The 16,051-nt window shown below is 41.4% G+C and overlaps 1 protein-coding gene across 1 annotated transcript in view; it reads left to right on the top strand.

Moving 5' to 3' along the window:
* The first annotated feature begins 1,103 nt into the window (after window positions 1-1,103).
* Window positions 1,104-16,051, top strand: part of LOC137324366 (kinesin-like protein KIF13B) — a 167,728-nt gene continuing 152,780 nt past the window's right edge. The window contains exon 1 of the mRNA XM_067988580.1: window positions 1,104-1,517. Coding sequence (XP_067844681.1) covers window positions 1,463-1,517 — 55 coding nt within the window. The 5' untranslated portion in view covers window positions 1,104-1,462. The remainder of the gene's footprint in view (window positions 1,518-16,051) is intronic.

Below are 16,051 nucleotides of genomic sequence, written 5' to 3' on the forward strand. Positions count from 1 at the left end.
TTTTGAAGCATTTTGTTATGTCCTGTGGTTGTGAAAGGGGCTATATAAATACAAGTTCCTTTTTCCTTTCTAACACACCCTCATTTTGGAACAATGATCTGAATTTTTGAAACATACCTGATTTAGCTCATTTATTTTCCATGAGACAGAATAAATTAAGAGACTGTGACAGCCCAAATTAGAGTTGCCAAACCTCCAGGAATTAAAGATTAATCTCCTGGCCATTGCTGCAAGCAACCCAGAAGAAAAAACTTGGGGGCGTTTTCTTTGAATACTTTTATTAGCTATAAAAATATTGGAGATGGGGGTGGGGTGGGGAGGAAGGCTGTTTGATGGACACTCAAGACTCATCCAATTGGGTAATGAAGAGTATGTTCGCTTTCCAATTCTTATGGGGCGCATTGCGCCGCGAGGATGGACGTGTTGGGGCGGCCAATGGTGGGAGTGTGGGGTCTGGGTGGTTGGAAGCAAAAGGTCAGATGAAAGCTCCAGGAATAGGTCCAACCAGCCTTGGCAACTCTATCTAAAGCACTTGGGGCCTAAACCTTCCCCTGAATCCCCAGATAATTGGGCTCCACCTCCACAGGTTGGAGATTCCACAAAGACAACACAGGGCATTTAAAGGAGGATTAAATTACACGGTTTTGAATGTTGAGCAGCTCATTTATACAAAATCTCCTAAAGCTCTGACATTCTCCCATTTTTTGACGGCCCGGTCTAAACTTTGCGCAAACTGTGCCCATGAAGCCGACGGCGATTTACTTCGAAATCATTTGGCGCAAATAAAAATCCGACAATTGCCGATCATTCGCGCAGTCTCCGAAAATTGCCGATCATTCGCGCAGTCTCCGAAAATTGCCGATCATTCGCGCACTCTCCGAAAATTGCCGATCCTTCACTCGCCGGCGATTGCCGATCATTCGCGCACTCTCCGGAAATTACCGATTCGTACACTCTCCGTAAATGACCGATCATTCGCACTCGCTCCGGAAATGACCGATCATTCACACTCTCCGGAAATTACCGATCGTTCGCACTCTCTCCGAAAATTCCCGAAACATCTCCTACGTTCTCCCCCCGCACTCTCCTCCCAACCCCCGCCCTCTCTGTCTTTTCAAGTCTCTCCGGCCGCCGCTACCGGCTTCGGCTTGTTGCTGTCATGGCGAAGGGTTATAGTTTTAAACTCAGAGAACGAAACAGGTGAAAGGCGACAGAAGAAGAAAAAAAATAACCTCAGAAAACAAACTCGTTAATAAAAAGTTGCGAGAAAGAGAGAGTTTATGAAAAGTGCAGCGCGGAGCGGAGAGAGTCCGAGCTCGAGCCTGAGGTCGTCGCCGGTCGTGTCGACGTTTAAAACCTTCTTAACCCTTCGTCCTCCACCTTTTTTTATTGTTATTGTTTTAAAACTGAGGGAAAAAGTTTTATTTTGGAGTCGGAGCTTCAGCCTCATCCTGTCAGCAACATGTCCGAGTCTAACGTGAAAGTGGCCGTGAGGATTCGTCCCATGAACAGGAGAGGTAACCCAGCGCCGACAGACATGAGCCATTATTATCATTATTTTTTTATATATATATGTGTGTGTTCGCACTTTAAATTATATTGTTATTCTGGATCTGATTTGTTAATATTAATGGGGGTTTTAAGCTTGTAATTTAAGAGCTCCCTTCACCGTCCAAAGCTTTCCCAGTTCGACTCACTTGATGTGTATATATAATTAAAATATGAAATCGCCTTCAGTAGCCCTGATAAATATTTTATTTGTTTTTGATATTTTGCTGATGCGTTCCAAAACAAGAGGTGATCATTTTACGGAACTGATTTTTAGTACTTGTTTCACAAGTAGTACAGTGTGCTAAGCAGTAAACATCAAGCCAGGATGCCCCAAATCCTGCCAGACTCCCAAGTAATAATTTGTGCAGATGTATCTGTAAACTGTACCAAGTAGGTTTGTTTCAATCCCCTCCCTTCGTTTATTATTTGAATCAGGTTTTTATTCGGGAGGAGGGATTCAAGGTCGGGCTGAGTCACTTCATGAATAAAAGAAACTAGGTGTTCCTGACTAACTTCTAGGATCACCTGTTAACGTGATTCAGTTGGTGAAGGACATTTTCTAGCCATTAGCCTTGAGGCTAATCTATTTTACAATTTGATTTTAAGTGTGATAAAATTCCTTTCTTATTTTCAATTTAAATTATGCAAGTTGAAGCAACGGTAGTTAGGACTTATTTGAGCTGGCGTTTTATTTTGGTTTCAGGATGTGATCTTTTTAAGGAGGTTTTTCACATTTAGCAGTGGTCAACTCTTATCCTCATCCGCTCCCCCCCCCAGTTAAATATTTGTTTTCTGTTTAATTTTTAACGCTGCAGAAAAGCAAGGACTTTCTAAGTGAGATTTATCAGCTTTTCGTTTCAATCTGAGAGATATGCAGTTCCTCAGCTGACCAGGGCTGCTTAATGCTTTGACTAGGGATATCCTGCTATAGTCTTTTAAAAACTTTTTGTATCAGGCCTCTCTCTGTTTTTTCTCCTTTACTCCACTTCTGAAGATGGTATTTCTTTTTGTGGCATAGTTTCGCAGATACCATGAGCACTTTGGTGCCTCACTTGACTGGCCATTCTTCATGTGAACACAAATGGTGAATGCTGGCAGACTATTCCACAGTGGGGAGCAATACAGCAAATCTGATTCTGTCCTCATCCAACATCCACACAGCTGCACTTTCATCATGAATCACTGGATATAGACCAGGAACCCTGACTCTTTTCTGTCCAGCCCAGCCTGCTGCACTTGCTGAAACCCCCATGCAACTACCTCCAAGATAGACTGGAGATTAAATCTGCAACCTTCCTAGTCTGTGTGAACGAATTCCACACTGAGCAGTGAATTTACTTGCTCAGCCATCAGGGAGCTATTAAACAAAGATGATATCATCAATGACTGACTCATTTTTAAAAAGTTTATATGATGGTTACTACTAATAGTATGACACAAAATATGAATCTTATTTGTTGCATTTACAGTGGCATTAGTGGCATATGCCATAAAAACTTGATATCATACCAGGAAAAATAATTGCATCCCAAAATGTCACCTAAGAATCTATACTGCACACTACTATTCTGGATGATTTTATGTCTATGGAACCTATATCATTACACTTTTGCAGGGGCTTCTCAGTATGATATGACTGCAAAGAATCACTGTGGGCAGATGAAGGCAGAATTAGACAGTTTGCAAACTAATAGTCTTTTCTTTTCAGTGTTGAAAAGACCAAGTCAGTATCTTTTCTTGACACAAGCTGACTGATATCGCCTAAATGCCTGTCCTCAGTAGGGGCTTCAAACTCGCTTCAGTTACAAATTTCCTACTCCTTGGCTTAGCAATTGCATCCGAAGGAAAAAGAAGGAAAGAACTTGCATTTATACAATGCCTTTCAGGACTTCAGGACATCCCAAAGCGCTTTACAGTCAATGAAGTACTTTTGAAGTGTAGTCACTATTGTAATGTAGGGAAATGCGGCTGCCAATTTGCACACAGCAAGGTCACACGAACAGCTTGACATTGATGACCAGATAATCTGCTTAAGCGATGTTAGTTAAGGGATAAATGTTGTCCAGGACATCAGGAGAAAACATAGAAACGTAGAAAATAGGAGCAAGAGTAGGCCATTCAGCCTTCGGGCCTGCTCCGCCATTCAAAATGATCATGGCTGATCATCTAACTCAGTACCCTGTTCCCGCTTTTTCCCCATATCCCTTGATCCCTTTAGCATTAAGAAATATATCTCTCTCCTTCTTGAATACATCGAATGACCTGGCCTCCACTGCCTTCTGTGGTAGAGAATTCCACAGGTTCACCACCCTCTGAGTGAAGAAATTTCTCCTCATCTTGGTTCTAAATGGCATACCCCGTATCCTCAGACTGTGACCCCTGGTTCTGGACTCCCCAGCCATCGGGAACATCCTCCCTGCATCTAGTCTGTCTAGTCCTGTTAGAATTTTATATGTTTCGATGAGATCACCTCTCATTCTTCTAAACTCTAGTGAATATAGGCCTATTCAACCCAATCTCTCTTCATACGTCAATCCTGCCGTCCCAGGAGTCAGTCTGGTAAACCTTCGTTGCACTCCCTCCATGGCAAGGACATCCTTCCTCAGATAAGGAGACCAAAACTGCACACAATACACCAGATGTGGTCTCACCAAGGCCCTGTACAACTGCAGTAAGACATCCCTGTTCCTGTACTCGAATCCTCTTGCAATGAAGGCCAACATACCATTCACCTTCCTAACTGCTTGCTGCACCTGAATGCTTGCTTTCAGCGACTGGCGTACAAGGACACCCAGGTCTCGTTGCACCTCTTTTCCCAATCTATCACCATTCAGATAATAATCTGTCTTTCTGTTTTTACAACCAAAGTGGATAACCTCACATTTATCCATGTTATACTGCATCTGTTATGTTCTTGCCCACTCACCCAACTTGTCTAAATCACATTGGAGCCTCTTTGCATCTTCCTCACAGCTCACATTCTACCCCAGCTTTGTGTCATCTGCAAACTTGGAAATGTTACATTCCGTTCCCTCATCCAAATCATTGATATATATTATGAATAGCTGGGGCCCAAGCACTGATCCCTGCGGTACCCCACTAGTCACTGCCTGCCACCTGGAAAAAGACCCGTTTATTCCTACTCTCTGTTTCCACTCTGTCAACCAATTCTCAATCCATGCCAGTATATTCCCCCCACAATCCCATGTGCTTTGATTTTGCACACTAACCTCTTGTGTGGGACCTTATCAAAAGCCTTCTGAAAATCTAAATACACCACATCCACTGGTTCTCCCCTATCCTACTAGTTACCTCCTCAAAAATCTCCAGTAGATTTGTTAAGCATGATTTCCCTTTTATAAACCCATGCTGACTTTGTCCAATCCCATTAATGCCTTCCAATGTTCTGTTATCACATCTTTTATAATAGACTCGAGCATTTTCCCCACTACTGATGTTAGGCTAACTGGTCCGTAATTCCCTGTTTTTTCTCTCCCTTCTTTTTTAAATAGTGGGGTTACATTTGCCACCCTCCAATCTGTAGGAACTGTTTGAGTCTATAGAATTTTGGAAGATGACCACCAATGCATCCACTGTTTCCAGGGCCACTTCCTTTAGTACTCTGGGATGTAGATTATCAGGCCCTGGGCTTTGTCAGCCTTTAGCCCCATTAATGTCCCTAACACGATTTCCTTCAGTTCCTTCCTCTCACTAGACGCTTGGTTCCCTAACATTTCCGGGAGGTTATTTGGGTCCTCCTTTGTGCAGACCGAACCAAAGTATGTGTTTAATTGTTCTGCCATTTCTTTGTTCCCCATTATAATTTCCCCCATTTCTGACTGTAAGGGAACTACATTTGTCTTCACTAATCTTTTTCTCTTGACATATTTATAGAAGCTTTTACAGTCAGTTTTTAGTTCCCTGCTAGTTTACTCTCATACTCTCTTTTTTCCCCTCTTAATCAATCTCTTTGTTCTCCTTTGCTGAATTCTGAACTGCTCCCAATCCTCAGGCTTTCTGCTTTTTCTGGCAATTTTATATGTCTCCTCTTTGAATCTAATACTATCCCTAATTTCTTTTGTAAGCCACGGTTGAGCCACCTATCCTGTTTTATTTTTGCGCCAGACAGGAATGAATAATTTTTGTAATTCCTGCACACGTTCTTTAAATATTAGCCATTGTCTATCCACCGTCATCCCTTTTAGTAAAGTTCCCCAATCTATCATAGCCAACTCACACCTCATACTTTCATAATTTCCTTTATTTAGATTCAGGACCCTAGTTTCGGATTCGACTACTTCACTCTCCATCTTAATAAGGAATTCTATCATGTTATGGTCGATCTTCCCTAGGGGACCCCACACAACAAGATTGTTAATCCTTGCTCATTGCACAATACCCAGTCTAGGATCGCCTGTTCTTTAGTTGGTTCCTCAACGTATTGGTCTAGAAATCCATCATGTACACACTCCAGGATTTCCTCCCCCACAGTATTATTGCTAATTTGGTTTGACCAATCTATATGTAAATTAAAGTCACCCATGATTATAGTTGTACCCTTCTTGAATGCGTCTCTAATTTCCTGTTTAATTCCCTTCCCTACATCTCCACTACTGTTTGGGAGCCTATAGACAATCCCCACCAACGTTTTATGCCCCTTGGTGTTTCTTAGCTCCACTCATACAGATTCTACATCGTGATTTTCCGAGCCAGTATCCTTCCTCACTATTGCATTGATTTCCTCCTTTACTAGCAACGTTACCCCACCTCCTTTCCCTTTTTGCCTGTCTTTCCTAAATATTGAATACCCCTGGATGTTCAGTTCCTATCCTTGGTCACCCTGCAGCCATGTCTCCATAATTGCAACTATATCGTACCCGTTAATATTTATCTGCGCTGTTAATTCATCCACCTTGTTGCGAATGCTCCGCGCATTAAGACACAACGCCTTTAGACTTGTCTTTTTAATAGTATTATTTTGCACTATGGCCCTATTTGTTTTCGAGAACTCTCCTTCTCTTTGAATAGTGACATGGGATCTTTTACATCCACCTGCGAGGGCAGAGGGGGTCTCGGTTTAACATCTCATCCTAAAGACAGCACCCATACTGCACTGAAGTGTCAACCTAGATTATGTACTAAAGTCTGAGTTCTCCATCTCTGGCGGTTCCAAAGTGTCTAATCAAGACCAGCAAAGACAGTGTCATGAAATGTCCTTTTCTGCCCTTAATCAATTCCATGAAGTCAAGAAGTTACACAAACAAGATCACCTTGCTGGAGCCAAGTTGTGCTAGTTCCTCTTTCAGTATCTGAATTGACTCTGCTCACCATTCAGGATTCTTCGATTCATTCACTTTAGAGCAGTACATGCTAGGATCGTATTTTCCCCAATGATTTTTCCCTCATTACTATTTGAAGATGCTTAAAACATGGCCATAGTTGTAACCATTGGCAATTTTAGTACATATTCCACAAACTCTATTGGTCGAGTGGTGGAATACTTTATTCCTATCTGACAGGCTGTAGTATAAATCCATTCTTTGCCCCTGGATTCAGTTCAATTCAAAGCTGCTAAGACCAGTGGACTCAGGAAAGATTACCCTTTCCCATCCCAGGCCCTGTTGTGTATGTAACATCAGAAAGACATGACTGACTTATTGATCTGTTGCAAGATTATGATTGGAGTAGTGATTTGCTAGCAGTTAAACTAAACAGCAATATTTATTATGGGGCTGTATGGGCTGATGTGGCTCAACCTCGGCATTCTGTATCAATGCAAACTCAGTGGAGATAGCCTCATGAGTGTGGAATTTTCTCCCAGACAGTGTTATCACCTGGACTACTGTCACTTGTACATTGAGCGAGCATCACTTGCTGAACCAGAGTCGTTAGACAAGGTGGAAAGGCTCTGGCTTGACTGCTTGTAACTGTGTACAAATTCTCCATGCTTTTCTGTGCTAGCAGTCAATTTTTTCGAGGCAATTGGTTCCATTAGTGTTGCCCTGGATATGAACCTTGTGTCATCTAATGCATGGGTAGCAAAACTTAAGTCTTCATTGCCCCCATACGTGCGCACCATGGAGCTTTGGGACCAACACACCAAAGTGAAATCAGAGTTATCGTTAATTAGCATATATCTCAAGTTGTTGATACTAATGGATCTTTGTAAGGAGTCTTACAACACCAGGTTATAGTCCAACAGCTTTATTTGGAATCACAAGCTTTCGGAGCTTTCCTCCTTTGTCAGGTGAGTGTAGGATTCCGTAAATGCACAGCATATACGGAGCAGGCTCGAGGGGCCGATTGGCCTACTCCTGCTCCTATTTCTTATGTTCTTATATATAGTCAGAGAACAATGCCTTGTGATTACAGATAATCTTTCCAACTGCCCGTTATCGCACCTCAGCATAGATATAATCAAAGCAATCAAAGGAGTGGATGGTGTTCAGCCAGAGAAACATTACATCCCAGACTACTGAATACACAAGTGTTCTTGGCATTCTGAGTTTAGATTTACCTACCGATGAGAGTATAGTGCTAATAGCAGCCCTTTCCAAACTTGCAAACTCACAAATTTAAAACAGGGCAAACCAACAGATGAGAAATAAGTGCAAGAAGAACTAAACAGCCTGGGCTTCAAGGGCCAGATTGGCAGAGCATGGAGCTCGCAGATTGGATATCTCTGATTTATCATACAAACGTGATCTTGGTGGGCGACAGTGCTGTCACTTGAGATAAAGCCTCGCGTTCTGTGGTTGTTGCGCTTGAGTTTGAGTGAGATAAAGTAGCGACAAAGTAGCGACTGAAAATGACATTACACAGATGAGGTTAATCTGGGGCACTAATGCAGGGTATGTCAGGATATTAAAACAAGAGGACAAGGCCATTCAATATTTTACTTTAATTTCTTTAGAGTGTTTCAGTGCCTTTTGCATCTATTTTGATCTAAACCCTGATTGTGAGATTGCAGTTATTGTAATTAAACTTCAGTTCAATAGAGATGAAAATGATATCCTGCTTAATGCAAGCCATGAAGGTTTCATTGACTGATGTCTTGGAGGCCTTTATTTAATAAAAAATAAAATGTAATATTATTGGGTAAAATATGTGATCAGCATTCCTGTTATTTACATAGTCAAAGGGAGAAACATTTCTCCATGCCATATCTGCCATGGAGAAATGTTTCCCCTTTTCCCCCAAGTGTCTGTCAGGCTTACTGTCAGATTCTTGGCACTATAGCTCTGTAACTGGCTGCTAAAAGGTGAACTGAGAGTGGGGTGACTCAGTGAGATTTGTTTTATTCTACCCTCCTTTTCCATTAAACTGCAAACTTAAAAAAAAAATTCTAATATACACCCCTTGCCCCTCCAAGGCTATTTGTTCCCCTTTTTATTTGCTCATCTGCCATTCCCCACACTACATGCAATCCAGTACTTAGAGGGCCAATGGGCAACATGCTCTAAATCCTCCAATCTCGCTCTGAAATTCTTTCTTCTGATTTTCATAGCTTGCAGTAATATGGTTGAGTTGGGGAACTCAGCTGTATGTGCACACCCATGCCCCACTACTTGATAGTTTCCAGCACAGGCCTGCAACAAGGTGTGACACTTCACTGCATGAAGCCTGGTACTTCAGATCTGTACATTGTTATGGCTAGAAATTGGGGCATGAGCCCTCATCCTTTTGACTCCATGGTGTAGTGGCTTGGACATAGGAGAAAAATAACTTACCTATGTTTTTTTCCTGCTAATTTTCTCTCCTTTCCTGGGGTGCATTACTCTTGTACCTCTGCTAAATGGTCATTTTGCATATGTGAGACTGGCCAGTGGGTGTCAGTAGACCATTCAACTGCTGAGGGGCACTGAGGTCAATTGTAATACCCTGACTCAGATCTAATGATTCAGTAAAGATTGGGAGTGGGGAGAGGTCAAATCTGGGACCTCCTTATTGAGTTTAGTTTAGCTGTGTGTTATCTTCACTAGCTGAATTATCAGGGTGGCCCAACATAACCAGCATGCTAATTTAAAGATGTGCAAAGATGTTAAAATATCTTTTGTCTTGCACTGTAATTATCCTGTTTTTGTGACTGATTACTGTATCATGATAGAAAATTATGGATTGTATTGTGCATGTAAACTTGTCTGATAAACTTATTACATGTTCCATTGGATAATTCAGCATCCTTTAATTATGCATGTTGCATGTTTTGTATGTGAAACAGTAGGGTTTAAAGGTTTAGTAGAAAATAAGCAATGATGTTGGTTGTTTTTCTTATGAACATCCCTTGCTGCTTTGTTTTTCAGGAAAACTGCCAAGCTCAAGTCATGGCTTTATCTGGTACAATGATACCAGATATTGTTTTTTTAAAAGATCACTCTGCAGATTCCCCGAAAGTAAATTTGCCCACAGGGCTGTTTGGTGTTCTGTGAACCATAAAGCCCAGGAAAGTCCCATGTTTGATTCCTGGTCTGTGCTGAGTTAACACGCCCCAAGTGTGCCCGGACTAGAGAGGGAAAACAAATCAGTTCCGCCTGATTCTTGTCCAGTGACTCCCATTGGAGAGTGCATAATTGTGGACTTTGGATTGGGTTTGGTTGTGACACCCTCAAGTGTTGAGTAGCCTGCCAACAGTCAGTGTTTAGATGCACATATGAAAAATAGCTACCTGGCTGAAATATCAGAAGGCTGTTATTGCCTGTACAATGAGAGCCCATTCTTTGGGAGGGGAGGAGAGAAAAGTCACAGTATATTGGGCAATAACATACTGCTTCTTGCAGTGGAAAAGCTCTAGTTTATGAATATAATTTTTCTCATGATGAGTTGCCAAAATAACTTCGTTATGAGGATGGAGTGAAAATTTTAAGGGGAGAGTCACCCTGAACTACTCTTGCTTCATATCTAGTTGTTAGACATTTGGCACTGTTGTGCAACTCCTGAGAGAAGATCACTTTTTTTATTTGTTCCTGGGATGTGGACGACATTCACAAAGCAATATTTATTGTCCAGCCCTAGTTGTCCTGAGGGCATAGACTGGAGTCACATAGAGGCTAGACTCTGTAGGGGTGGTGTGTCCCTTCCCTCAATGACAGTAGTAAACCAATTGGGTTTTTATGACAATTCAGCAGCTTTCATAGTCACTTGTTCTGGTGCCAGCCGACAAATTATCAGACTTATTGAATACAATTTCACAACTTGATTTAAATCTCGACCTTTGGGTTGCTAGTCCGGTACCATAACCACTAGGCTACCATAACCTCTTGACTAGAGAATGTTATTTGGCAGGAGACCCTCCTGCCCCCACCCCCCAAAAAAATCTGCCAAAATTAAAAGTAAGTAGACTGAAGTTGTTGGAAAATATATTTTTCACTTCTTTTTCCCCACCCTTCCTTCTTGGCTGAAATGAACTCAGCTGTCAGCAGGAAACTGGAGGGGGTCTCAGTTTAAAGAGTCACACACAACCATTATAGGGTAGTTAAACCGTGGCCATCATTTCCTTTATCAGGCTGTCCGGGTGTTTTGTGAGAAGCATCAGTGTAGGGTTTGTTGGTTGTCTTGTTTGCATGTGTTTGTTTTGCATAGTATTTTACATCCGAAGCAAGTGGATCCAGTCTGGCAGTTTACCACAGGACAACTTTGGCATACTTAGTAAATTATTTGAAGCTGCACTCTGCCTATCATGTTTGTAATTAGAACACAGTTGATGTGTCTTTGCTTCTGTCCTGACAGGAGAAACAAGGCCCACATTAATTCTGGGATTTCACTTTGTGCAGCAGAGCAGTTTGTCATGCTGGAACCTCGGGTTGTAAAATTGCTGCTTCTGTCGGTGTTTGTCTTGCTGAAGAAGCATGCATGTTCTGTTAGGCCATTTTCCCTGCATCTAATTTTATCCCATCCTGTCCTGAAGGGAAGTGCCTCATGCTGGAGTATGATCTCGTGGACACTTAACAGCTTTCAGTACCTCACCCAAGTTGCCATTTTTTAATGTTTGAGCCCAGGTGGTGAGTGATGGCATACTATTCAATTGTAGAGGCGTCACAGCTGATCTTGTTCACTTCTAAATCCATTCAAAATGACATTTTCCAGTTGTGGTTACTGGATACCAACCACAAGTGGTTGCTGCCTGTTTTTTTTCCCCCTTCATCCTTATGAGGGTGACAGCCCTTCTGTTTTTTTGCCTCTTTCAGGAGATTACATGGCTGTGAGAGTGGGAAATCGGAGAATGGAAGAAGTGTTTAGCCATGATGGCCTGGCCATCGTGGTGTGGGGCAGACTTGATGGACCAGCTGGTCTTTTCCTGCCGTATGTTCGTATTAGGGATTAGCCTACACAGCACAGTCCAAGGATTGAATTTAGGACCTTTCTGGCCTATTTGGCTCAGTTCATAACCATGTAAAGCCCATTTTGGAATCCAGTTCCAGATTGTGAGTACCCTGTTGCAGACAGTTCGAAGAAGGACTGGTGCCAGGGAGTATCTCTTTATGTGAGGGATGATCAGTAAATAGCAGGAATGGGGATTGTTAGAAATGCTAGAGATCAACTTGGAGTCGATAACTGACTCATTTTTTAAAAAAGTTTTTCTGATGGTCCCTGCTAATAGTACGATACAGTATAATATGAATCTTGATTTGTTGCATTGACATTGGTATTGTTGACCTATTCCATAAGAACTTAATTTTATATCAGTACAAATAATTGTACATCCCAAAATGTCATCCAAGTCTGCATCGCAAACTACTATTGAGGATGATTTTATGCCTGTGGAACCTATGTATCATAGCACTTTTGCAGGGTCTTCTCAGCGTGGTATGACTCCAAAGAATTGCTGCCAGCAGATGCAGGCAGAATAAGAGAGTTTGCAAACAAATAGTGGGTTGTTTTCAGTGTCGAACACCAAGTCAGCATCTTTTGTTGACAAAAGTTGACTGTGATATTGCCCAAATGCCTGTCATCTGTAGGAGCTCTAAACTCCCTTCATTTACAAATTTCCTACTCCTTGGCTTAGTAATTGCATCCAAAAAAAGAAAGAACTTGCATTTATATAGTGCTCTTCATGAGCTCAGGACGTCCCAAATCGCTTTACAACCAATTAAGTATTTTTGAAGTGTAGTCACAGTTGTAATGTAGGGAAATGCGGCAGCTAGTTTGCGCATGGCAAGGTCTCACAAATAGCTTGAAAATGATTGATGACCAGATAATCTATTTTAGTGATGTTGGTTAAGGGAAAGATTTTGGCCAGGACACCAGGAGAACTTTCCTGCTCTTTGAATAGTGCTGTGGGATCTGTTTCATGCCAGGAATGAGTTCTAGGCGCGGGGTCTTTCACTTATTAGAGGAAATTATCCCAGACAACACGTGCAATGTTGTGAAGGCTGCGGAAACCCTCCCATTACATTTGCTGAGCTCAGTAACAGGATGGCTAACCCTCGCTATCCTATCCCTGCCTCCTTGTTACAGTGGCCTGGTTATTATTTTCTCATCTCCAGGCTATTACACCATCTACCTTCCATGATCTTTACCCTTAGATTATATTAACTTCTGTTAGCTTAGCGTTTGAGACTTGCTGTCTCTACGGTTGAGATCCGCCGCTTTCACTCATAAGCTGCCTGCCTGTGTTCATTTACGGGAAAGGGTAAAAGCAATTATGACAGATAGATTTATCCACCAGAAGGTTAGAGCCACACCAAGAACAAACAGTTATCTTTGACTCCTACTTGTACCAACCACTAAGGGGCCTTGAGGGTCTGAACTGACCTGGACATGCTCCAGGTACTGCCTGGTTCAGCAGATTTCTTCAGACACTATCTTTTAATCACAAAATTGAGTCCTCAGTACAAGATGGACTTTCAACAGAATCTCACTTAATGTAGCTTCTCCAACAGGGTAGGTTTCTGGGAAGAATTGTTAAGGATGCTGGATGCTATTAAGTAACAGTTAGATGTGGTAATGGGAAAATGGTGGATATTCTGGAAGGATGAGCTTAATTGAGCCAAATGGCTTGCTTCATCCAAATCTATTTTGTGATTCCTAAATGACCTGAATTGTTAATGTGATTCATTTAACTCTGTCAAGTAATGTTATCTTTCTTTTGGCAGGAGATGCTGTGGGTATGGTTTATCTTCTCTTTCTCTTCCCTTTTCTCTCTCTCCTTTTTACTTGTAGCACAACAATCTAATTTCTCATCTAAACACATACACAATATCTTTACTGTGTTATTGGGGAAGAGGGAGGAGAATTTAATTTTGAGAAAATTTGTCCAAAATTACACCAATTGATACCCAGGATTCTACTGTTTAAAATCATCATGCTTGTGTGCATGTGCTTTTTCGCGTCTTGGGTTTCATTAAATATTAAATGGATAAAAGCGAAAACAAGGAATACATATTTTGACCTTGCTGATTCTGCTGTTACCCAGCACTCCTCTCTCCCTCGCTCCTTGGAATGAAATTGTGGAAAGTTATATATTTGGGTGCTTGCAGTTGATTTTTGGTGATGTGTAGGGGTGAAATGAAATATCCATTGTTCAAATTCCATAATGGTAGAAACAAATAACTGGTGGAGCAACCACATGTGTTCTGTTTTTATATTTGATATACATAATATATTTGAGAAATTTTTGCTCCTATTTGATTCTCATGTCCTCTTTCCCCTTCTCCCTCCTCTCCCCCATTCTCTGATATGAGAGGTCAGGCAACTTCTACCCAGGCCTATGCCACTTGTGCATACAGGAGGTGCAGAGAGGGCACGATTTGACTTGGCTTCCAGATTTCCCTCCCTTTCCTGTGGGACTGCTTTACATTGTTAGTGCTTGCATGGAGATTTTTTTTAACCTTTAAAACACGTCATTTTCTTTTTACTGAGAACCAAGTGACTAACCATTAGCTTACTTGCAATAATCTGCGTAATGTAATGTACCACCTGATCAAATTCTTGTTGAATATTTAGTATGTATTGCACATATTATACAGATCAATTAATGTTTTTGTGCTTTGTATTTACAAATAAACAGTAATTCAATCATCAAGTTGTAAAAGTATATTCCATGTTATATGTAGGTATCTTAAAAGCACTTAATAGCCAATGAATTACCTTTTTGAAATGCAGTCACTGTTTTTGTAGGTTGCTTATTTGTGCACAGCGAGGTACACAAACGACAATGAGATAAATAGTCATTTAATCTATTTTGGTGGTGGCGGCAGTTGAGGGAGAAACATTGGTCAGGAAACTGGAAGAATTCTTTGCAAGGAAAGTGTTATGGTATCGTTTACATCCACCTCAATAGGTAGATAGGCATCAGTTTAATCTCATCTGAAACATGCCATCTCCATCAATGCTGTACTGCCTCATTACTGCACTGAAGTGTCAGCCCAGATTATGTCCTCAGGTTCTGGAGTAGGGCTTGAACCCACAACCTTCTGACTCCCAGTCAAGAATGCTACCAAATGAACTAAGTTAACATTTGACTTTCACAAGCTGGTACTGCTGTGCCAACATGCTGCCTCTACTTTCATGAAGATTATGTAATTGTAGTTACAATATTCATTTTTACTAAGTCTACCCATAGTGAAATTAGAGTAATCATCCAGCAGTTAAAAATTGCGCTCTCCTAGTTTTAAAGGGCACTAGATTTTTATTAATTGTTTTGTTTAATTCAGGAGAGATCAATGTTCTCAAATATTTCATAACTGTTAATAGTGCATATTTGGTGCCCAAGCTGATTTTTATAATTGGACAGTTTATCAAATTCTCCTCTACTAACTCCAGTAGATGTCTTTGCTGCTACAACAGTTAGCCTTCTTCCTTCATTCCCACTATTCTCCCTTCACCCCTTCTCACTGTTTGAAATATCAAGCCGGTCCTAATATTGAACTCCAGAGGCTCTAATACCAAAATATTAAAAGGGACAACAAATAAAAGCCATGCCAAGTTTATCATCGCAACTAAAGGGAGTCAGATATTTGGCCTGTCATCAGTGCTGCCTTTGGGCTCGGGGGGTTTGGGTGATTTAAGTGCTATAGGGCATTGTTGTACCAGAAAAGTAGGATTTATGGTTATGGTTTTCTCAGTCTTGGTTGAGTTCAGACCGGAGTTGAAAAATGAGCATTAGCGAGCTACCACCATTTCACGAAAGGGAAAGCTGGTAGGCGGAGTTAAATTGTGTCCTTATGCACTCGTTCCATGTTGAACAATGGCAGGAGTGGGTGTGGGGCGGAGGGGGTAGTTGCCTGCCTATACATGGTGGAGTGGGGAGGAAGAAACGAGGAGCCAAATCTTTTTTTTAAATGAGGGAAGGGGGAGGCAGGCAGTGATTTTCTGTTACGTAGTACTGTAATTTGTATACCTTTCTTTTGAGTCCTGTTGTGAGAACTTCCGTCCTTGTTTAATAACAGTGCAAGCAGTAAAGTTTATTATCAGTTCTTCAGTACAAGCTGGGACAGTTCACATATTGACACTAGGAATGCAATCCAAAAGAGCGGAGGCCAGTTTGGTGCAACTTGAACGT

The sequence above is a fragment of the Heptranchias perlo genome, chromosome 8, assembly GCF_035084215.1.
Source record: "Heptranchias perlo isolate sHepPer1 chromosome 8, sHepPer1.hap1, whole genome shotgun sequence".
NCBI classification, from domain to species: domain Eukaryota; kingdom Metazoa; phylum Chordata; class Chondrichthyes; order Hexanchiformes; family Hexanchidae; genus Heptranchias; species Heptranchias perlo.